Raw genomic sequence first — 24,801 nt, forward strand, 5'->3', positions numbered from 1 at the left:
GAAGATGAGCTACTTGCTTTAATGGTATTATAATTTGATTTAACATTAGAATATGTGCCTGCAGTATCTGCTTTCCAAGTAACAAGGAATTGCGCTGGAGGAAATGTTCTTTGCTTTTCTTATGGCTAGTGATCTAGTTTGCTTAGTTTTAAAGCCTGAGACAGCAAATACCTTTCCAATGTTTTAAGTAGTCTTCTTGCATAAGCTCGGAGAATAAAATTTGCTTTACTTATGAACCTTGCTGTGAGATTCACTGCTGCTGTTGTTTTTCTCCCTGTTTCTGCTGTGTGCTCTTGCCTGCCCTGAGCCTAGGATGGCTTCAGTGTCAGTCAGAAAGTCCATCCTTAACAGCAGCCTGTTTCTTCCAGCTATTTGTGCTCTGCGGCTTGCAAAGTAGCTCACAGCACTGCAAACTTCTCAAAGGAAAGTCAGCCAAAAGTAGAGAACTGTCCTTCTCAGCATCGCGGACATTCATTTTCATCTTATTTGTTTTCCCTCTCTTCTACCTGACCAGACCTTGCGAATCTTGTGAGTATATAGGTATTAGAGCAAAAGAAGGAAGGCTTTCAATGGAAAATCAATGTGGCTTGGCAGCTGGTGAAAGACTGCATGCAGGAAGCTGTAGAGCTGTGTTAAGGAGTTGAGCAATCCATCACCAGCAGCACGATTTCCAATTCATTGAAGAATGCTGAAGAAAATAAAATGTGAAGCAACAGAGTCCCAGCAAGGGTAAGTGAGATACCCTTCAAATAGCAGGGTTTTCCACCTCTCTGAAACATCGGGCATTGGCTCCTTGCAGAAGTAGGACAAAGAGCTTGACAGACCTGTAGTCTGATCTCTTATGGCAGATCCTAAGGATCTTAAGGCTTGTTAGCATTTGACCCAGTTTAAACTAACAGATCATGTAAAAAAGAAGACTTGCTGAGAGATTAAGGAGAGAGAAAGCTGAAAAAAATTTGACACTGGGAGAAAGACTCCCTGCAGCTGAAGACACGGGTGCCTAAGGAAGAACAAACGCACCAAGCCAAAAATCTTTCCTTGCTGTCACACCACTGTCAGGTGATGGGACAAAGCTGTTGCCACAGGAGATGTGAAAAGGTCATGGGTGATCTGGTCTATGCTATGAAGCTTCTGCAGTTCAGTCCTACCGTATCCCTGTTCCTCGGAGGAACACGTTGGAATCTCCTTCTGCTCTGGCACTGCTCTGTATTCTGCTGTCCTAGGGCCAGGCTTCATCTCCCCAGGATTATTCTTATCTCTGCCATCAGAGTGGTTCCAAAGATTGTTTATCAGTATGGTAATAGACACTTTGTGTATACAAATGTATTTTGGACACAGGACATCCAGCCTATCCATCATGCCTTGTGGAGCTTTGAGACCCTTGGCTGATGAAAGAAAAAATCCTTATATTCCCCAGTACCTTTGATCATCCCAGATGCACCCCACACTTCAACCCTATTGGTCACCACCTCTTCTCTGGCTGCAGAAAATGTGTGAAGAAACTGGCACAGCAGAGCATAGGGTGGGACAGAACTCTGCTGGGTGCTGCAAGCCAGCAAAACAACTGGACCTTGCCCTGCTGGGCTGGCTCCAGGCAAAGCCCCTAAGGTCTTTCCCTATGAGCAGCTGCTTGTACTTGGGCAGAAGCAAGAAGGGGCTAGGCTTGGTTTTCTGTGAAAGAAGATAAACAAAAAAAAAGTAGTTGTAAGCAGATATCCACTCATAGAATCGTCAAATTGTTTGAGTTGGAAGGAACTTTTAACGCAGCCCAGGATACAGTTGGCATTCTGGGCAGTGAGGGTGCATTGCTGTCTCATGCCCAGCTTGCCATCCACCAGTACCCCCACGTCCTTTTCAGCAGGGCTGTGCTCCATCCTTACATCCCCCAGCCAGTACTGAGAGTGGGGGGTTGCCACAACCCAGGTGCAGACCTTACAGTTGGTTTTGTTGAACCTCATGAGGTTCTCCTGGGCCCACTGTTCAAGCCTGCCTAGGTCCCTCAGGCATGTCAGCTACACCACACAGCTTGGTGTCATCCACAAACTTGCTGAGGGTGCACTCAGTCCCACTGACAATGTCACTGATGAAGATGTTAAGGAGCAGTCCTCACGCTAGAGCAGAGGAAAGAGTCACCACTGGGCAGGAAGAAAAGGGTCCTGATGTAATTGAGGTCCTCCAAGAGGGAGGCCTACAGTCAGGCCAAGGTGGTGGTTCTCCACAGTAAGAGTAATTAACTGTGAATGAGTGTCAGACTGGCTTAACTCTTATCCTCTGACCTAGGGCCCAATGAGTAGACAGGTACAAGTTAATAAATAAACCAAACTAAATAAAATAACCTGGTAAAATAACCTCTCAGTGCAAAGTCGAGGACATAGTGGGGCTCCTGGGACTCTCCTGCTTGGATCTGGAGCAGTTTGGCTTGTCATACTGAGCACTGCAACCACCAGGATCAGTGACACGAGAGAGTACTTGGGTCTTCTTTTTCCTTGGATGTTCGTGGAAATTGTTTCAGCTCTTGTCTATTTTCAGTAGAGCACTAGAAGAAGATGAGACATAAAAGGGGCGTATAATTTGCAAATCCAAGGGAAGGAGAGAGCAAGAGATGCCATTGTATTGCCAACAGGTGGGAAGCAGCAGTTCTCCATGCCTCTGTTTAATGACCTGTGCTGCAGATGAAATATCAAGTTCTTTGGAGGCATTTCCTTTTCATGGGGGGTTTTTTGTATAAGGACAAATACCAACCATGTAAGAATATGATATATGAATAAACATGGCTCGTGCACAGTCAGAGACTAACAGATTGACCGAGAAGGATGAAATAGCACATTGCATTCTGCAAACAACCTCTCTAAAGTGTGCAGATAGCAGAATTACCAAATGCCATGGTTTTATGATTTTCGGTTATTGGTATTCCACATCATAACATCATGTAGTGTATGTACCTGGTTCTCAGAAGAGAAGGACTACTACATTCCCCAGGGTACTTTGCTCCTCTGTAACCTTTTCCAGCCAGAGGGAAAAGATAAAAACTTGCAGATCATGAGACCTTGTCCCTTTTCTTTCTGCCCGTCTCTCATTCTGGCAGCATCTCGCTCCCCAGCCGTCTTATCGTCGGTAGTAGAGTAAGGCCTACCTTGATTTTGGACATTCTCTCTCTCTGTATTGGATTTATCAGCTTAAATTTTAATTATATTGTATTATAGTGTGTTGTTTTGCATTCCGATATCTTATTTAGTAAATTAGTTTGTTTCTCCTCAGATTGTTGCCGCTGTTTTTGCTCTCAGGCCCATTTCCTTATCCTTTTTTCCCTTTTCCCGGGGCGTGGGCCCATGGGTCCCCCGTCCCATTCATCACGGAACCGGGCCAAACGCCCAAAAACTGTTGACACCAAACATGAGCGGGGAGCTCATCAGATTGGAGAAAATAGCCTCAGAACTTCAGAATCATACAAGTCCTTTTAGAAGGAGATGCTACTCCCTAATTTGACTGCAGGAGCCTTGGCAGTGAGTGAGTGTAACAGGAGGACTGTGCATATAGGGATAGGATAATACTAATTTCTTCCTGGACACGGTGCAATGGCTATTAAATCTTAGGCAACCCAGGCATGAAGAAATGCTTTAGATTTTGCCTAGTGTATGTAGCAAGGAGACAGTTCTCTGCGTGACAACCGTGATATGATTAAAACCGTTAATGGTACATGAGCAGAGACCTCTGCCCCATGCACATCCATCACCCGCCCTCCGCAGCTCGCTCCTGCCCTTCGGACCTTCAGTCCAACAAAAACCCACCGCCCTCACCTCCATTCCCACAAGAAGACGCTACGGACAGCCGGAGCGCTGCTTCCCGCCCGCTGCTTTTTGTCTGGAAGCCGCCGCCCCCCATCACCCAGTACGCCGAGGGTCCCGGCGGGGCGGTGCCGCGACCGCGCAGCGTTTAAAAGCCCCGCGGGGGCGGACCGGTAGTGCAGCGCCGCCCGCTGCCCGCCCCTCTCAGCTGACAGCGGGGCCGGAGCCACCGCTCGGTGCCCGCCGGAGCCGCCCAGCGCCCGCCGCCAGCGCCCGGTGCCCGCCGCCGGGGATGGAGGGCGGCGCGCCTTGAACCCGCCGCGCTGCCGCAGGGTGACGGAGCCGCCGCCGCCGGGATGAGCGGGAGCGGCGCCCCCGGGCCCGGCGCGGCCCCGTGCCGCTTCGCCCACTACTTCGTGCTCTGCGGCATCGACGCGGAGAGCGGGCTGGAGCCCGACGAGCTCGCAGGTGAGCGGCCGGGCGCGGCGCGGGGCCGGGGAGCGGCTGCCGCAAAATGTCCGCTCCCCCCGGGGAGGGGGCGCCGGGCCTCCGGGGAACGCGGGCGGGGGGCGAGCTCCGGTCCGGCCGAGCGGCGGAGTCGGCCCGGGTGGCAGCTCCGGCCCCGCTGCTGAGCTGCTGCGGAACCCTGCAGAGCCCCGCGGCCGAGCTCGGCGCCGGGAGAATGCGTGTTCTTCCCTGTTGTGTGCTGCAAACCGGGGGGAGGGATGTGGGAAGAACGGAATAAATGCAATCGCATCGCTAGTTGCGTTGCTTTCTTTCACGTCTTCTGTCTGTTCAGAAATAGTCTTCCCGCATCCTTCGCTCTCCACCCCCAAAAAATGTTTCAGATCCAAGAATGAGATTATTACTGTAGGATCATAGAGATGCTCACGCGTTTTCTAAAATATTTATTGTTGGAGGGCTTATGCTTGGATTTGAGTATGTTGGGAGAAGACTGTACTCTCTCGTAAATGTCACTGTGCTCATCTAAAATGAAATGTTTAAGTCATTTTTTTTTTTTTAATGTGTAAAACAGGGCTGACTGTAAGCTTTGTGATGGGGTGTAATTGCATGGAAGCAGAATGTTTACTCTCTGAGTTAGGAGCCTGAAAGCACTGAGGTCCATAGGTCCTGCTGTCCATACGCACTCCCACTGCAGGTGAGGGACCTGCATGGGACAGGTGCGGGCAGTGGGGCCTGTGAGATCTCTCCTGCCGCAGCAGGAAGGACGTGGCCTTGCGTTGTGTAAGAGGGAGGCTGTGTGATCTGCACTGCTGACCCATGCACCCTGGTTGAAGTTCACATTTACGCTGGCTGTAGAAGGGCAGATATGAGCACCTGAGGTGCCACAGAGCCTTCCCTTGGCTTAGGTGTCTGTATCTTTTCCCATTGTCTTTGCACTAAGCGCAAGCTCGAGGCAGCCCTGGGGTCTCAGGGCTGAAGCGTTAGCTAAGCACTCTGCCAGCTGTTTGTTTTCTAACACGTGCTAGTGACCACAGTCGTGTGTTTTGGTTTTATTGCTTTTAATAGCAATCTCCTGGCTTGTGAGCCTTCGCCCAGCTGATAGCACACAGGGTTTGATTTGCATAATGCAACCCACTGGGGCATGGGCAACTCATGCTCTGAGTTGCCTCAAATTCTGCTTTCTGAAAAGAGCTCATCTTTAAGGCAGTGTTGGCTAGCAGTGCGTGCCTCCCCCAGTGACTACCTGGACTTCACAATGTGCCTTTTGCTGCTTTCTGCTCAGTTTCCCAGCAAGATGCACAGGTGTGCTCTTGGGGAGTGCTGCACAAGGGCAGGTGAGCACTGCGGGTTCGCACAGTACCATGGCTCTGTCTCTTCTGTGGCAATTTAGGAGATTTAGTCCAACTCTTCCAGTGAGACCAATTGGATATTAAAGCTAATTGGATAATAGGAGCATTCAGAAATTTTTGGTGATGACAGAGTGGCATTGTCAACACCTAGGAGGGTTGGGACATAGCGAAGGAAGAACTGGAGTAACAGAGCTATGATGGGACTGCTATTAGCCATGGTGTATTTTTAGGGACTCGTGACGAGAGCTTTCTGCTATCAGCTGGGAGCTGAGCAGTTGGAAGTGCTGGAGAGGAACAGGCAGTGCTGTAAGCCACGCATGTAATGCAGCCCTGCAAAAATTAACTCTGGCTTTAGATGTAGCTGAGAAAATGTTTCTGCTAAAGACTGGGGAGAGCTAATGTCACCATAGGCAGGCACAAGGGAGATCTCATCTAAAACTCTGTTACAGTTCCAAAAATGGGGCTACAAGGATTCAATTCTTAACTGGAATATGCAGAGAGAAAGATGCTCAAGGGAGCAGATGGACCGTTCTGCAAGAGGACACCCACAAATGAGGCTATTTCTTTCTAAAAAAAAAAATGCTTTTACAGTGTTTTCTGGAAAGAAATGATCCTATTATTTCGGTATTGAATTGTAGCTGTGATGGCTTTCCATGCCGCCGGCCTTGTGCTTAAGGAAGCTGCTGAGGTAAGTTGTGCCTTCCCTGAGAAGCGCTGTCACTTAAGCTGCCGTGCAGATCATCCCTAATTTAGCAAAAAAAGTAATTAAGAACCTGCTTATCTCCAAACACTTGAGTCCCTCAGCAGCTCCAGCACACAAAGCTCAAACACGTCGAGCTGCAGCAGGCCCAAGTGCTGGGTGGAGGAGTGGGGCAGGAGGTGAGCTGCAGGCCCAAGGCCTCTCCTGTGAGCAGAGGAGCAGAAGTTACAGATCCTCATGGGGTTTTCAGCTTCCAGAGGGCTGGGCTGGGGCTGGCTGGGAAGCTGCTCCACAGCTGGCTTCAAGGGAATTCGTTTTGTTATCTAAGTTCATTTTCATAGAATCACAGAATCTTCTGAGTTGGAAGGGATCCCTAAATGTCATCTAGTCCAACTCCTCCAAAATATTGAAAGCTGTTTACCTATTGCTGAACTTGGTAGTGTATCCAGGCACGCAGCAAAGCAGCATGTGGATGATAATGGTCAGTATATTTGACATGAAATATCTTGAAAAGCATGACATTTTCAATATTGGTTTCTCTGTGCTGCTGAACTGCACTCAAAAAGGATGAAGAATGCTTTTCTCTCATGTTCAGGGCTGATAGAAAATGTATTTCAGTGTGCTTTCATCTTCATGCCCACTTCTTTCAGGTAAAGTCATCTCGAGACCAGCAGCCCTGCAAATGCATGTGCTCAGATGAACACATTATAGTAAATACTTAACGTTGCCTTAAAGAAAAATACCTAATAGTTCATTGAACTGTTTCTATTACATGATTTTTCATACTGTGTGAACTTCAAGTGCGTGTGCTAGGCACAAGGATTTTCATGGCTGTAGCTGCCATTACATTTTGCTTTGATGACGTATTAAACTTTGTAGAAGAGTTGTGTATAAATTCTAAATTCTCCAATTTATAAAAAATCCAGAATACATGCGAGTCAGTCAAAGAGAATGCAATGCCTTTTAGCGAGGGAAGAAACTTGGTGTTCTGGAGGAAAGTCAGAGAGAACTATGTGTGGGAATTCTGTTGCCAAATGGAAGAATGGGTCTGAGCTCTGCACAGGTCACTGTCAGTGGAGTGGTTTGGAGGGAGAGGGGGTGCAGCGTGAGGAGTGGGGCCTGAAGGGCTCTGTGAGATGATGCCCTCTGTGCTGAAGAACATGAATATTGCTGGAGTCGCAGTAATCCTCTTGCTATGTAAAATAAAATATTATAGCTTTTCCTGTGCATAAGCCTTCAAATATTACCTCAATACTGTGCTTACAATTGGGATACAATTTCCAGTTATTGTATCTTGTCCAGCAGAATATTTTGCATTGTCTGTTTTTGATGAGTGTGTGAAGAATCAGTATCTTATAGTCCTGATTCAATTTATACTGTAAAGCTGTAGAGAGCTTCACCACTTCTAAGATCAGCTATTTATTTCCTCACTGTGCCCAGCCCAGCAACTGCTGGGAGAGCTTATAGTCATGCTAACTGGGCATGTCAAGTATCTTGGGGAAACTAATCACTGCTTCTACCTCTTGCTATAAATAGTCAGACATTGAGAATTAATTTCCTTCAACAATGAAACACTATCTGAGTTAATAATGCTGAAAAACAAACTGTGTGTGTGTGTTGCAGTCTGGCTAACTGTGCTTCTTGTCTACAGGCTCTTATTTTTAGAAAGCCGAAAGCCTTTTATTTTCTTGTGTGCTTGGCACCTGCATGCTCTTGCGTTGCACAGCCTGGCTGCAGCACGCCTGACTCTCCATCTGACTTCCTCTGCACCGGTCACGCTGGAGGGCCAGACTTTAACAAGAAAAATGTGGTGGCATTACTACGCTGATGCAACGTCATGTGTGCATGACCCTTTTCAAAATAAAGGGTTGGGTTTTTTTCCTAGGTTACTGGAAATATATTAATGAATTTCCCTTGACCAAGGAATTTCTAAACAGTTGCAGTTCCTGTTTGTGACTTACTCAGTTGTGACAAATGAAATACATGCTATGAGAGCTTTGCTTTTCATTTTTAAAGGGTAGTCTAGAGCACCACAAAGCATGCATGGGGAAAGTGTTTAGGTTAAGCAACCTGGATGTGGGTGAGACTGGTACCAGCAGAGGAGAAGATGGCTCATGTACAATTTAACAGATCGAATGTGCACCTCAGAAGCACTTGTAGTAGGATCGTAGAATTGTTTCAGATGGAAGGGACCCGTAAAGGCCATGTGGTCCAACCCCACTCAGTGAACAGAGACACCCACAGGTAGATCAGGTTGCTCAGAGCCCTGTCCATCCTTATCTTGAGTGTCTCCAGGGACAGGGCATCCACCAGCTTTCTGGAAAGCCTGCTCCAGTGCCTCACCATCCTGATTGTGAAAAGCTTCTTCCTTATATCCAGTCTAAATCTCCCCTCTTTTAGCTTGAAACCACCTCCCCTTGTCCTATCACAACAGACCCTGCTAAAGAGTCTGTCCTCTTCTTTCTTACAGCCCCCCTTCAGATACTGAAAGGCTGTAGACTGCTTAGGATTTCTGATTATTAAAGGGCTTGTGAAGGGGCGGGACTAACATTCTCTCCTTTCATTAAGACATGATGCTCAAATGGAGCACTAAATCTTCTGGGTTTGTTGCTAGAATAAGCAAGTTTCATGGAGGAGGGATAGAATGGAGTAGCTGGCAAATCAAACTGACTTTTTTTGCTAACTTGCTATAATAAGATGGAAACACAGGCTATATTAATGTAGGAAACCCTTTTGATAGAAATCTAAGTTGGGTTAAGATTTTATAATATAAAACTAAAGCTTTTGACTTTGGTCTGTTTAAGTAAACTGTTATTTATTTTTAGTTAAAGAGCATGGAGATAATCCCTGCTGCCATGCAGTCTTGGCTCAATTCTGAAGTGAAAGCAGTGGTTTTGCTCTCTTCTACTTCTTCAGAGGTGGTGGCATGGACAATGGCCATAACAGCATGTTCTTAAACATGAGGTTTTTAGCTAGCTGGGGAAAAACAAAATTCCATTGTAAGACAACACATTGTTTTTTTTAAAGATTTCTAAATTATTCACTGAAAACTTAGCTTCTATATGAGAAATTCTGCAGCTGAAGGAAACAGAGCTCCTTATAAAGAGTTGTCAATATTATTGACAAGCATTATAGCCAGCTATGGTAACCTTCTCCAAGGAGTGACTCTCTTGGATAACAGACCATCTGTGGAATTGCTAACGGCTGTGATGTGTTAATATGCTTTAGTAATATGGGTTTCATTCTCTACCCTTCATATATGCCAGAGAGATTTGAATGCTTCCCTCCCCTAGTGTAATGCTTCTGTTATGCGTTTGCTTTCCTTTGAGTTTTTATATTGTATTCCTCTGAAAGTAAGGAACCAACCAATTGGTTGGATTGGAAAATCTGTTCTTGTATTGGTAGCCCTGACTTGTTAATGCTAAACCAAAGAGAACTGTGTTTTTTCTCTTGCTCAGTAAGCTGATATTTCCCCTTAGACTAAACCCTCTCATACCCTCAGAAGGCTTTTTTACTACCAAAGGCTGCTATAATAGCACAGTAGAAGGCATACCACTGTCTGTGGGAGTGGCATTTTCTGTTGTTTTGTTTTTGGTGAAAATTCTAGTAGCAGGCCTGTTTAATATTGTGGTATGCAGACTTTTCCCTTCCCATAGTGTTAACAGCAGTACAACCTAAGTGCTTGCAGGCACTGCTGATGGCCTGACTCCCAGCCACGTTCCTGCTGTGCTGTGCCATGTGATGTGCCATGTCCTGTGTGGGGTCACCCCAGCTGTGTCCTGGCAGCCCCAAGGGGTGCCAACTGGGCAGAGACCAGGAGAAGGTTCCAGCACCCTGCTGGGTGTAACGGGGCCCTGTCCAGCCACACTGCAGCTGGGTGTTGGTAGAGATGTGAGGGAAGATGGTGTTTTTGAGGCTTGCTGGAGTAGAGACATGACATACATCAGTACCACTAAGGGCGGTGTGAGAATGCAGCGTTGATTTCTGTGCTCAGCTACTTGCCCAAGAAGCCTCTCTATCCTCACCAGTGACATGCCATTGCTGCAGGAGCCATGCCAGCACCCTGGTGCTGTGCCTGAGGCCTTGAGGCCAAGCATGGAGCTTGCCACTGAAACACCTCCTGAACGGCCTGGGGAAATGTGGCAGTGTGAGGCAGCGATGTGAGGATGTTGCAGCTCTCTGGCCTGCTGAGAACTGTAATGGACAAAATACATGAAGCTTGTGGATGTCAATAAAATTCAGTTTTTATTTTCCTTATCTGCCTCTGCTTCTGGTAGGAAGTATTACATTGAGGAAAAACAAATTGTGTCAGGAAACAGTAGGCCTTCATAGTCACATGAGCCATATAGATAATCTCAGAACTAATTAGGGAAGAAATGGTGATGGGTCATCGCAGTAAGAGATACTTAGGAGATGACTAATATGTGTCAGACTGCTGAGGTGTCAGATATTGGGATACCTGAAGAAGCCTCTGTTGCATTATCAGCATGGAAAATATAAATGACGTAGTCTGTGCTCCTTGGCTGGAGTCAAACAAGTTTCACTGAGTGGTCTGATCACCGTATCTAAATGGAGAGCTTTCTGATTGGGGTGTGCTAGGCAAAAAGAAAGTGCCTGACTGGGAATGTGAAGCCATGCACCTTCAAGGTGTGGAGTCCTGCTTCTTCCTCATTTGTCCGCACATCAACCAAATCCATCAACAATAACTTGAAGACATAAAAACAGATGCTCAAAGAGTGAAATGGAAAGAGTATTCCATTGCTAAAATGTATACTTTGTAGAGCAGGCTGAAGGGCTTTGCTAGATCCCAATGACCTGCTTTGAGTGACAGTGAAAAAATTAACTCTTGGCAGAGTACAATCCTAGGGGGAAGTGCAGCTGGTTTTAGTGGATCTGCATAGAACACTTCCTCTGAGTGGAGAACAAACTTAAACATTCTGTACAAAAATGCCACCAGTTCTTGTTTTGTGTTCGGGGCGATGCTGCTCTTGGAAAGCAAGCTTTTCTCCCTTCTTAGAGCATGAACTTAGCTTTGCTTTACAGCCATATTATTCCTGAAATTGCAATAATTCTGGGAGCTGGTATTGATTTTGTTGTTGCTGCTTTTTAAACAAATTGTGTATCCAATGGAGTCAAATTCAGCTTTGAAGCTGTGTGAGTGATAGGTTGCACAACATGAAGGGTAGAATCCTCCCTTCTACCTCCTCTTCGGTGTTCTCTTGTCATGTTAAAGGCTAACATGTGGAAGGGTGGGGGGGCTTAAGCTGAAATACCAATCTGTGTAAACAATGATGGGTTAAAAAAAAAAAAAGAAATGGAAAAAAAAAACTCAATTGCCGTGGGTGTGTAGTGGCTGCTGCTTTTCATGGATGGTTGAAATTATCTGTATAAATTTGCATTTTTTTCTTTAGCTTCTGTATACATATGCTCATTTGCATGCATAGCTATTTTCATGCACAAAGCGATTGGCGTGCAGTGGCATGTGATGCAATGTTGCCGGTGTTAGCAGTAACTATAGATGCAAGGAAAAAGTGAGTGTGACTGAATGCTTTTTACGTTGGGCTGCCCAGGTGTAAAATGTGCTTCTGGTGTCTTGTGACTGAAAACCAAGAGGACACAGCTGTTTGTGATGAAATGATGAAACCAAGCGTGCACCCAACTGTTGATTTTCTAGTAAAACATTGATCTGATGGGCCAAGCAGCCTGCTTTTGACTGATTGATGTTCTGGTATGGCTGGAGCCTGCTGGCTCAGGAGGATGCTGCCATGGTCCACATGTGTATTGCTTATACTGCTGGGAGATGGGATCCAGAATGCAGATTCTCACTGCTGGGGAGGCTGCTTGGAAGCTGATACCCCAGCTTCAGTGTGACCAGCTGAGATGCATCCAGTGTGATGTGGGAATACCTTCTGCTGCACCTTCTGCATTCCCAGGAGATGATCCAGAAAGAGACAAGAGAGAGCTCTATTTATTTTTAAATTCAAACTATGAAGTATTTGAGTGAAGAATGCAATATATAACTGAGTAAATATTTGGCTTTTCATTGAGGGAGGGGAGGATTTGCTGATCAGTTGGTTATTCACGCAGTACTGTTTTTTCATCAGTATTCCCACTTGGTATTCTTGTTTGCTTTATGCTGAGCAATACTTTGACGTTAATTTAAAATTCAGAATAATTTTATGCTGGAAAACAAAACAATAGCTCTGTAAACACAGACTTTGTCACAGCTGTGATGCTGGCTGGAACAGGAGAGATAAAGGGTGGCATTACAGTTTCTAGGATGGGACCTTTTGTCTCATGGATGTTGTATTCTTTTTATTTATTCTTCCAGTATTATGATGTGTAAATATACTGCACCAAGTATTTGGGGGCAGAATCTTACTATTTTTTTCTTCTTTAAAACAGAAAGAAAGCCACCTTTGTGTAATACATGGAGATGAGATGCCAGGTCATGACTTGCAATGCTTAAAAACTGTCAGGTGCTTTGTAAAACTACTGATTGTGGATGTATGCCCTGACACAGAGCTTTGAGTGGTGCATTCTCTTGCATGTTTTGCCTTGTAAGCACTTCAGCGATGTCAAGGTTCGGAAGAATGGTACTAAGGTGTCTTTAATGCACTCCTTTGCAGGTTGTCAACCTTTGTCTTTAATGACTTCCGTTATGAATCTACAAAAGGGAGAATATTTATCTCTGGAAATCAGCATAGCAGCTCGTCAGCGCAGATGGATCACATGTTTAGCCTTTTCCCAAGATGATGCTACTCAGGATAGGCTTGTCTTACTAGCATTTGCAAATATGTTGGCTCTTTCTGGCTTTAGCAAGTGTGATAACAGATGTTGTTTGACTCCCTTAATTCAAGCAGGGATATGTGGTCTAATGTTTCTATCTTAAATTGAGGAATGACTAGGAACTAAAGAATGCTATTAAGCAAGCATTTTTTCTTGTATGAATATGAACATCTGCACAGGGTGAGGTAGCTGTAGCTATTGTCTTATGTCATACTCAGAGAAAGGGGAATGGTGCTGGGAGATGTTAACTTTAACGTTAGCTGTTCTGGTTAATAACTTCTATAGTTTCTGTGCCTATGTCTTTGTTCTCTTTCTTCTTGGAGCCGCCTGCAGGGTAGTGAGTTGGGAGGGGAATGAAAGAGCTCAGTCTAATGCACTGATTTAAAAAAAAAAAAATAGAAGAAAAAAAAAGAAAAAAAAAATGAGAGAGACAACAAAACCCCTCTAGTTTAATGCAGGCTGAACTTCCCATGAAAGCCGTGCCTTAATGAGTGCTGACCCCTTGGCCGTGCTTTGTCCCAGCCAGCAGGTGAGAAAGAGCGGAGGTCCCCGCAGCGCCTGCCCTGGCTCTGACCCGGGGGCTCAGGGCAGTTAGTTCACCTCTTGGGCCTTCAGCAGGAATGAGAATGAGCAAACATGATGTCTTGTGGCTGGGATTCATTCGTGCTCCTTGCCTGCAGGTCTGTGCTAGCGCTGGGGAGAAAAGGTGCTGATTTGGGTCTTGCCTAGAGCTGAGAATGAATTGCTCGCAGCAACTCTGCAGTGGAGCGCCCAACATCTATTGTATTTAATAATGGTTAAGATCTGAAAACTACTTGCAATTCAAAATCTGTCTTGGGTTTCAGTCATCAGGTAATATTTTGTCAGCGCTTCATGTTGATGACTTCTGACTCTGTCCTAGCACTCGCCTGCAGTGTACTGAATAGCTAAAAAGGGAAGTTCACACTAAGCAGCAGGCCATCTGTGTTGATGATGTTGTAGTATTATCACACCCAAAACTGAGGCTTGTGTGATTGATAATGCGATCACACTAGACCCATTTACTTTTTTTTAAGTAAAAAAAAAAAAAAGCCGAAGTAATTGGTATTCTTATCTTCTGAACCCATAGGTCAGTTTAGAGTCATAGAATCAATAGGACCATAGAATCACCAAGGTTGAACAAGACCTCCAAGATTATCCAGTCCAACCATCCACCTACCACCAATATTTCCCCCTACAGAATCACCAAAGTTTAATTTTGTCAGAAGTGAAATAGAAAAGATAGGTGGATTTTAAATTTTCTTGTTGAGTTCTTGCAGCTGGAGCAGAGAACCTGATTAACCTCCCAGTAACACAAAGGCTGCTGAAAAAGCAGCAGCACTTCACCAGGCAGGACAGCCTGGGTCTGTGGGCACGCTGGTGGGCTAATGGCAGCAGTGTGGCTGGACCTGCATACAGCAGGTGTTGTCCCCTGACTGTCCACTGGGCCAGGGGATGTAGGATGATTCAAGGTAGGAAGGGGGAAGCAGGACAGATTGGAGCTAACAGGCTTGTGTGAGCAAATGAGCTAATGGCAAGAGGACCCAAGTTTCTGTCCTGGTGTATGGCTCCTAGCACTCTTCACCCGGATCTGTGAAAGCATTCTGCTGTGTTTAATGCCACTTCCTCTGGGTTGCAAATGAAGGGTATTTGTTAGGGGAGCAATTCTGCTACAGCATCTGCAATGTGATAATGGGGGGTGGGAGCAAAACTTATGTTTGGCAACAAATGGCTGTGTAAGAATGGTTGTCTGCTGGGTTGTGGATTTATTTACTTATTAAACACAGTGAGATATGTAGGAGCAGAAAGTGCAGGGAAGGGGAGTTCTGCACTTTTTTCTTTAGTTCCTAATCTGCCTCCTTCCCATGTTTAAAAACAAACCAACTCTTCCTTACGCTTTGTTGTAACCTTTCTGATAATATTGTGAAGAACCAGTATCTGAATTGTGATGTATTATAGCGCTAACGATGTGTAAAGAGTTATAAAGCTGTGTTAACTGCATTAAGTTTTGAGTGACTAACTCCAGTAAAAGACACCACAAGATGTATGGCGAATCATTTGTATTTAGGTTCTGTTTTAGGAGTAAATGGCCATATTCAGTTGAGTCTGTTCACCGTAACAGCCTGAAAGGATGTAGCGTTGCACTACAGTACGGTGGGAGGCTGGTAGTCTATGCTTGATTCATCTGATCGTGCCAAAGTGGCACTGCTCCGTGTTTCCAGCAGGCTTTTAATAGATGAGTGCATCAGTGAGCCCCACAGGGCTGAGAGGATTTAAGAAATGCCCTGGTGCTCCTGCAGCTGGGCTGGCTGGTCACTGTGGGGCTGAGTGCCTGTGGTCCCACCACAGCTGGCTGTCATCTGCTGAAACGGGCTTGGGTGCACATAGCCAAGGCAATACCAGAGTGGCAATGCCACTAAAAGACTTCCCTTGTGAGCACTTTTCATATGATTCCCTAGCAGATGTGCCTGACGGACTGTATTTTCGGTTCATGTTTGGAATAGGGGGAAGGGTTTGGAGAGGGAGAGAAAGCAGAGCTTCCCCTTGTGAGTGGAGTTGTGAAAGGCCTGCCAAAGGAAGTTGGCCACAAGAAGACTTCCATTGTGAGCTCTTCTTATGAGCCCAAGGTGGGGTGTGTTTTGGACTTGGATGCTTACAAGCATCTTGGTTAATATTAAGGTGTAGGGTTAGTGTTTGGAGGGAAAGTCAATCTTCTTTGAGTGCAGTTTTTGTTGAAAGAAGCGTGAGGACACCAAAAGAACTCAAGTTTTGTAATTAGAATTAAAAAAAAAAGTGTATTTTAGTGTTTGTCCTGGACACAGATGAGGATTTTAGTTTGTTTTTGGTGTACAGGTTCTCTTTGGAGAAAGGGAAAGCACAGACTCACCTTGTGAGTGGAGCTGCCACTGAAAGACTTCCCTTCTGGTGGCCTTCAACTTCCTTTGGCAGTGACCTTTCTGATAATATTGTTGAGAACCAGTATTTGAATTCTGGTGTATTAAAGTGTTAATGATGCATAAGGAATGATAAAGCCATGTTAAGTGCATTAAGTTTTGAGTGAGTAACTCCAGGAAAAGGCACTGCAAGATATATGGCTAATCACGCTGTGTTTATGAGCTGTCTTAAGAGTAAATAGCCATATTCATCTGAATCTGTGCACCAAAATGGCCTGAAAGGATGCAGTGTTGCACTACAGCACAGTGGGAGGCTGGCAGCCCTTGCTCAATTAATCTGATCATACCGAAGTGGCATTGCTCCCTGTTTGCAGCAGGCTTTTAATAGATGAGGGTGTTGGTGAGCCCCTGTGCAGTTACCCCCCCCCCCCCCTCCCAGTACAGTGTGTGGATTTAAGAAATGCCACTGGGACACTGTGGGGCCCATGTGTAGGAAGAAGCCCAGTGGGCCTGCTGTGGGCTGCCGCCGCTGACACAGGGACTTGGCTTGAGAAACAGAGCTTGGGCCTGCTACTCATCTCCTAAACATGTCTTGTCACCAAGAATGCCACTAGCAGGCCAGCACATACTTTTGGTGAGGAAGTAGTTATGTGGGCCCTGAGAGAGCAAGCTGAGGTCGCAGACTCCTGCCTTGCCCTCCCTAAGCTGCTGGTGTCAGTGCGTAGAGGATGAACGTGGCTGACTCAGTTTCTCCTTCTTGCGTCTTTCTGGTTACTCTCTGCTAGACTGTGCTGAGCCTTCTCTCATGACGGAGATGGTGTGGCCAAGCCTCCCAGCAGGGCCAGACAAGAGCTCTGCGGGGCGCTGGCTCTTTGGTGAATTCCACTAAATGCGTGGTAAAGTGTGCGGAGGTCCCTGAGGACTGACAATAATCTATGGGTATCTGACAATAAGCTTAACAATTATCCTGGCCTTCAGAGAAATTATTTCGGGATGCTATTTAGCTTTTGCAGAATTGTTTGTCTTTTCCTTTTTCTAATGTGTTTAATAAAAATGGGATTCTAGCTGAATTCAAGCAACCTCCTGTAGTCAAGACTTAAATTTGTTTTCCTTTATTGTCATGGCTTACTGGTGATTGTCTTTGTGATGCATTTGGATTCTACTCCTTAAAAATGTATTATCTGGTTTATTTTGGGTGAGGTCATGGGTTTCACAATATTGTATAAAACCGAAACCAGATCCTCCTGTCTGCAGCTGCAGTGTTAAATAGAGCATCATTGTCATGGGGTGAGCATGGCTGTCAAAACACTTCGGGCAAAGTGGGTAACATGAACAGTTCTTGTATGTTAAATATTTATAGAAGAAAATGCAAACTCAGAATGCTGCCAGCAGACAGACTGCTCAGGCACATTGTTGTGTCGGTCATGGCACAAATCTTCACATTGTAACTTTAGGAAGGACTTGGAGAGTTATTTCTGTTCTGTTGAAGCTCAGTGGTGTAACTTTTCTGCACATAAACTTTCAAGTCTAAAACCTCAGGAGAAAAACAGGAGCTTTACATAAGTAACTTGGTGTCCTGCTAGGGCAGTCACAGCACAGGCACTTGTGTGTCCAGCCTCAGATCCAGGGCCAGCACGTCTTCATTCCAGGTCCTCTGGTGCAAACGGGTGGTAAACCACAAGCAGAAAGACACTGAGGAGAAAGCTGTGTCATTAACTCTGGCACTGTAGGATAATAAATCTCCACTGCATTCTTTGGCTTTCTAGATGTTTTCCAAGCAATATGCAATGGCTGTGATTAAAATGACTGTTGTATTGTTTTAAATAATCTGAGCCTTCAGATCAGTGATGTCATTGAGCCACAATGAGCACCGGTTTCATGTGTTTGATCTCAGCACTTTGAATTTCAGCGTCATTGTTGCCACGTCCTTGAGAGACTGTTTTATGCCCAGGAAAACTGGTAAAGGGAGATGGGGGGGCAATTCCTATGAATGTGTGAAAAATCTAACCAATATGTTGCCCTGAGGACACTGCCTTTTTTTTGGCTGCATCTCATTTCTAAATGTGCAAGATGAAAGCAGCTGCATCATTCATAATCTGCACAGTGTTTTTCAGAGAGATTTTTTCTCTTTGACAAACACCTCGCTGGGAGGTGTCTGCCCATGGTGCCAGCGATGGGCATTTCCCTGTGTGCATCAAGCTGTATGAATACCCACAGCAAGGAAAGGGCTCTTCTCTCCTTTCCCCACCTGTCTGCCAGCTCGGCAGGCTCCTGCCTTGTTTCCTTCTCCACTGAAGGCAGCAGCTCTTTGATAGAAGTTCCTATCGCTTTCACATTTTTCTTTCCATTGCTTGGGCTCAGCACGCATGGGAAAAGCAGGACAGAAACTGTTGTATTCTACTGCCTGCAGCTACCTGGCAGCGCAGGAACAGGAGGGCTGAGAAACTACAAAGCACATCAGACCTAATTATTCACCTAATGTAAAGGCCTTTCTGGCTCTGGATATCCATTCTCGGCTGACAGAGGCGGCTGACTTCAAAGCTGTTGGACGAAGCGGCATAAATGTTTCAATCCCAAACCCATCCTCCTCAGTGGGCCTGGTCCGCTGGGCAGCCCTGGCTGCAGGTTGGGGCCCTGCCCCTCCGAGCGGGGTCGGCAGGGGCTGTCCCCCTCAGCATCACTTTTGTAGTGAGGGGGGAAAGGGATTTAAAATCCCTCACCCTTTCCTATTGAGTCTGACTCATTTTTGTCTGGTTTAGCACTGTGGCAGAAAGAAACATAATGGATTTGTTAGGGTCAGTGCTTCACAATGTGATGGTTGACTTTGGGCAATAGGGCCTAGTTTGCCACTCCAGACAAAGGATTTGTAGGTCTTGCAGGCTGCCATCTGTTTCTAAAAGCAAGTTTTTGTGGAGAAGTGATGCAGCTTGCATGCTGAAAAAGTGTGGGGCTTTTTTTTTCTTTTTTGAGAACTGCTGAGCCTTTGTGTTTCAGCTTTTAATTTCAAAACTAAGCAGAGCTTATTAACAGCAGGATTCCCCCTCCCTTGGGCAAGTTGGTCTTCCCAGTCTTGTTATTGATGGGTTGATGTCTTCTGAAATACTTCTGTTTTAGAATACACATACTCATCCCCAAATTGCTCGCTTCTTCTATCTGCCCCCCACCTAAACTATCTGAAATGCCAAGTCTAACTGCACTCAAGTTGCTTGCATTTATTTTAATATGTAATCATATAAGGGACAGATTGGAAAAGTAACACTCAGCAGTCATCTGACTTTTTCATCTAGGCTGAAGTCTGATCTTGTGCTCTCTTTAAAAACAATCCAAATTAGAAAGTCTCTTTTCTGCAGTGATTCCACTGCAGAGCCTCCCAAATAAAAGGGCCAGCCTACCTGTAGGGCTTAAGCATGCTGATAAGTACAATCTATTTATGGACCATGTGTTGCCCTGGCTGCTAGCTGATTGTTTCTATGTATAGCTACTGGAGCGGGCACAGAGCTGTGCAATCCAGGTCTGGAGGGCAGGAAAACATCCTGCTATAGGACTTAGCAAAAATAATGAACCAAGACTCTGCAGTTTTTCCTCTTTCCAGCTGCACACAAACTAGACTGACAGTGCTGATGAAGAGGTCCTGGCTCACAACCTGCCCTGCTCATTTGTTTAGCCGCTTGCTGTTCTGATGCAATGGCATAGCCAAGGCAGGTTTCTGTGCCAGTTCCTCTGCAGTGCTGCCAGGTCACTTTGGGATAGGGAGAAGCTCAGCTGCAGCAGTGCACAGTGTATCTGCAGCTTAATCTGAGTCCAACTGTCTTGGAGAAGGAGGGCAGGCTTTTCCTGCCCCTGGGCTAACAGCCGAAGAAAGCTCTCCCGTTCCTCCCTTTGAATTAGATGAATAGTGCTTTTCCTTTCTGTTTCTTGGCTGATGCTCAGACATCAGTATGGCTTTTTATCCTGAAGTGCCTGCTCCGCATGCTGCTCCTCTATGTAACTTCAAATGCCACAAAGCTGTACAAGGCCGTACCCTGTGCAGGAGGAGGCAGTGACTGGGCTGCAGAGTGTCCCTTGCCTTGCTGCACAATGGGAGTGTTGCCTGGGGTGAGAGGTGGCTTATGGAGGAAAATGCCACAGGTAAATATGGGGACTGATCCCCAGTGGGCTGTCCTGGGTAAGCGAAATACAGGATTGCGAGCCAGGTGGCAGAACTGCTGTCAGCTGGTGAGCAGCATGACAAGCTTTAATTCCCTGCCCTGACTCTCCTCAGGGCTCTGCATGGAGCCTCCAGTGCTGCTTACGCAAGGAGTGCTTTGCTATTGTGCAGGCTGCTGATGAACAGAGGGATGTTTGTTTGTTTATTTATTTATTTTGAGGGAATTACATGAATAAAATGACTGCCTCTGATGTAGTGGCCTCGTTCTTTCTGCCAAGCTTCCTTCTAATGGCTTCTGCAGGGTAGTTCCTGACTGCTTGTGGAAGTTGGGCCAATTCTTCAGTCTCTTCCTAGTCCCCATCTAAATTTCCCTCCTTGCATCTATAGTCCTTGGAGGTACCATCATCCAGAGTACTGGGAAGTTTTTCAGCTGGGGGTGATTCTAGAGCCAGCATGCAGCATATGTGCTGAGGGAAGGCAGCCTTCAGAGCAATCTGCATCTCTCCTCTGAGGAGGTGGGACTTCAGAACCCAAAGGGTATAATAAGCCTGGAGCCACACCATGGAAATACCCAAGGCCTGGAGAAACAGCATTCCTGGTCATGGGGGTTAACTGAAATGAGAGAGTACCCAGCTCTTGCATAAAGACCGGAGCTTGTGTGTTACAAGCAGTCTGATCACAGGCTAGTCCTACTAGTGCGGGCTCTGAGCTGCTTTACCTGGGCAATTTGTGGAGCTGAAATATCTTGCCAGGGAAAGGCTTCTGAGATGCTGCTATGCAATGTGGCCATCTCAAGATAGACGATACTAGCAGTTTGCTTTGCAGACCTGTGTTGGTTGAGCCATCAGGTGCATACCTCAGAAATCAGCCCACACCAATCCCCATGACTCCTTTCAAGCAGCAGAAAGACTTCCTGTCTCCTTTCAGGTGCAAGAGTGCCATGGTGTCATATCCTAACACCTACATGGCATCCTTGGAAGTATGCTTGAGGATGCCCACTGCTCTCATGCAGTTTACTTTGAAGTGCCAAAGCTGAGAATCTCTTTGTTCTCTCCCAGTAAAATACATGGAGACACAACAGGCTCTGCAGAAACATTTTGTTAGCTTAACAAGAGCAGAAGAAAATTCAAAGCGCTTCCTTTAAGGCAAAAAAAAAAAAAAGTCAGAATGGGATGCAGTAGTCAATAATTCTGCATCAAGTACTTCCTGGTGGTTGCTTTATCACTATCCTTAAAATGAGCATTTAGTTTAAGAAGCCAGTGTGCTGCTTATCATCCATTTGTGGTCTCTGGTCTTTTGGCAAAGTTTGTGTGCTGCTTCCTCAGAGCCATCAAACTTGCTGCAGTGGTAGGTCACACAGATCCTCTGCATGTTTTCTTTTTGTGTGGTCTTTTTACCTTTTACACTTTATTACAAATAAATTTAAAAAATCTACAGGTACCAGAAATGTTACTAGAAATAACATTTCATTTAGTTGGTTCAGGCAATAAAGCTTTGCCACTGTCAGAGAGGAACTTTTCTGCTTCACTCAGTTGAATTTGCCAAACTGGAACAAGTCCTGGCATAGCAGTTTCAACCCCTGCCTCTGCATCTCAGCAGCATGCAGAGGTAAAGAGAAATGCTGAGCAAATGCTGTATGAACTGGAGAGTCAGCACTGGAATGCCTCCTTGACCTGGTGGTGACAGCGGGTCACTTCCTTCCCCTGAGTCAGTCTGGGACACTTGGGCAGTGTCCAGTGCACAAAGACCAACCCGTGCGGGCAGCAGGGGCAGCAGGGGTTACTGCCCTTGCAGAAGTTGTTGCTGCCCAGTTGGGTGTCTGTGCCAGCTGTGCTCCGATGAGCGGGTCCTGTCTGATGCAAGCCTTCATGGAGCAGGAAAACTGAGATTACTCAGGAGCTGCCAAAGGAAGCAAGAGTGTTCACAGCCAGTTTCATAGGAGAGTTATTTCTGTCAGGAAGAATAAGCATATGGTCAAGGAGTCTAAATGCTGAACTTTAATCCTGATGTGCCGTTGACTATAGGTCTGGAGGAGCTTTATGTTCTGTTTCTCCTGCAGTCTACTGGAAAAAATGTGTTATTTGTACAGGGCATTGAAGGCGTTCACTGTGAAAGCTGCAGTTATGTGCACACAGCTTCTGAGCTATTTCAGTGCTGAGTGGTTCCAGCCATCCTAGTGGGATGGCAGGGGACTAAGATCCTACCAAATTGGTTATTGTTTTAATTGGGAAGGGGAGGAGTGGCGTGTAAATGAATGCCTTCCATTTGAGCTCACTTGGAGCAGTGGATGCTGTTTTTGCTTGATAAACTTGATAAACCTAATCTGCTGTAACCATGATTTCAATTGAAGGAAGATAAATTGAGGTGGAGAAGGAAATCAGAGGGCACAGACTCAAGCCTGAGCAGGAAGGCTGTTTTAATAGCCTTGTAAAATGCATGTTGCTTTTGTTCGGGATGAATGCCAGCTCTTCAAAGTTTCCAAGGTAAAAAGACAGATCTCAAGTTATTTAGGTATATTTGAATATCATATTTGAATATTTTTGAATTCTCTCTGAGAAGTAAGCGAACTTTGAGTGGGCAGACCAAGGCAGAAGGCTCTGCAACTTCCTTGGAGAAACAGGCAAGCTCTCTGCTTGGATTGCATTTATGTTCTCAGTCCTACGGCTAGAGCTTTCTCATTGTGGTATCCAAATTACTGATGAGTCAGATGTGCTGACACAAAGGAAGAATTTAACATGGGCATGGGAAGAATGATGGCATATGGCATATCTGTGAGCACAGGTGTGCCAGTGTGGGTGTGAGACTCCTGCCCTAGATTAAGGGTGGTCACATGTGCTTCTGTTGGATACAGAGGAAATGACTTTAACTGCAGGGAATAGTATTTGAAGTACGAAGAATAAGAGGTACTGTGCACAGCTTTCCTTTTAACTTAAGGTTATCACTGGGACTTGGCTTTTGTTTGATGCATCACATTAAAATAGCCAAGATGTATGGCTTCAAGTTAAAAAGGCACACTAAAGCTGGAGTACAGACTGCTGTATGGAAAAAGCAAGTGTGCAGAAATTCACAGATGGGGTTGTTTTGCTGAAGAAACAGGCAAAGTGAATAATATAGACCTGATAGTTTTGCCAGGTTATAAGGGAAAAGTTTATGAAACAGAAGGGATGAAATATGCTTGGTGGTGTTGAGTCAAATAATGTTACAACACTATTAAAAATCCTTGAGGAAAGATCCCTGATGTCTGTGAGACTGATACAGAGGGTGGTGATAATAGTTCTTTGCCCAAACCAGCAGGGAAGTTAGAGGTGTTTGTGCATCTGTGTGCAGATTGTGTTCCCATTCCCCCTCACTAGCTGCAAATTCAGAGTTTCCTGATAGTCTTAACTTAGAGACAGGAGACCTCAATGGACAACAGGCACAGCTTCAGGAAGAACCATGGGAGCATAATGGCTGCTTGCGTGTGGTTTTCCTGCACTGGGTCTGGGAATTAAGTAGCTATAATGATCTCTTGCATGGGTGTCCAGTCAATAATTACTGAGAGCAAAGAAGCCTCCCATTTGCTGCCAGTGCCCTTGCAGATAAAAACAGCGCAGTGACATTTTATGGCAGTTGACAGCTGATCCTAGTGCTTCATTCAGAGCCTCTTAAGCATATAATTCCACCAGGGTTGGTGCTCTAGATATCTCCAAACTTTTCACTTACGCTAAAGGTAAAAACTTCTGATTAGTTTCTTTGCTCTTTCCTTCAGTTCCCTAACAGAACATTGTAGAAACAAAAATCAGGTGTGTTGGTTTGGTTTGTGTGTCTGCTCATAGTAAGTCAAGATCACATTTTTAGTTTCCTTAAGTCTCTGAATGTAAAATCCATATTTTGAGATCTACAAGGCAGATAAGTAGAAAGATGTATATGCTTTTGATAAATGTATGTAAGAGGATTTGTTGAGATAGCTATAGGGATTACTCCATATCTGTGTTCTAGAAGATAAACTAATGTTAAACCTCTGACAGACCAAGTCACAGTATTTCTTAAATAGCTACAGCGTTCACGTTTTCTTGAGATGTGGCTCTGAAGCAGAGTCATTTACCATAAGCTAATCCAGAAAACAACTTTTTTTTTTTTTTTTTGCTGTAGATGCACAAGGTCATTTACATCTGCATTCACCAAAGTATTTAGTGGTCTTAGAGGCAACTCCTGGCTGACAGCTGTCAGGTACCATGCCACCTGTGAAGGTGCTGTTTTCAGGGCTACGTGACCACTGCCCATGCACTGCAGTTACCACATCATTCTGCAAAGTGTTGAACAGCTGCAGAAATTGTCCAGCTGCTCCAGCACACTGATGGTGGTTACTACAGCACTAGCAAAGCAGTGATCAGGTGAAGAGGAAAGTTACAAATTTTAGGGAGTATTGTGACTTAATGCAGACTAGCCTGTCTAGTGGTATTTAAATACACAAAAAGACTTAGCTGAATAATTAAGACAAAGATTTCGTTGGTTGAAGTGTGGAATAGATTTCAGTAACTTTCAAAGAATTAAATGCATTACTAATACCTGAATTTCTTTCCTTCAAAAAGAACATTCAAAAGTTTTTGTATTCTTTAACCTTTGACAGTTGTATCGGAGTATTAACAAAAAGGAGCGGGTTATTTGAAGGCCT

General features: G+C 45.3%; 1 protein-coding gene across 2 annotated transcripts in view; it reads left to right on the forward strand.

The window, feature by feature from the left end:
* DENND5B (DENN domain containing 5B) overlaps positions 4,079-24,801 on the forward strand; it is a 113,826-nt gene continuing 93,103 nt past the window's right edge. The window contains exon 1 of one of the 2 annotated variants that reach the window (XM_021389162.1): positions 4,079-4,253. In XM_021389162.1, coding sequence (XP_021244837.1) covers positions 4,142-4,253 — 112 coding nt within the window. In that variant the 5' untranslated portion in view covers positions 4,079-4,141. The remainder of the gene's footprint in view (positions 4,254-24,801) is intronic. The other variant, XM_021389171.1, reaches the window with a different exon arrangement.

The sequence above is a fragment of the Numida meleagris genome, chromosome 1 (genome assembly GCF_002078875.1).
Source record: "Numida meleagris isolate 19003 breed g44 Domestic line chromosome 1, NumMel1.0, whole genome shotgun sequence".
NCBI lineage: Eukaryota > Metazoa > Chordata > Aves > Galliformes > Numididae > Numida > Numida meleagris.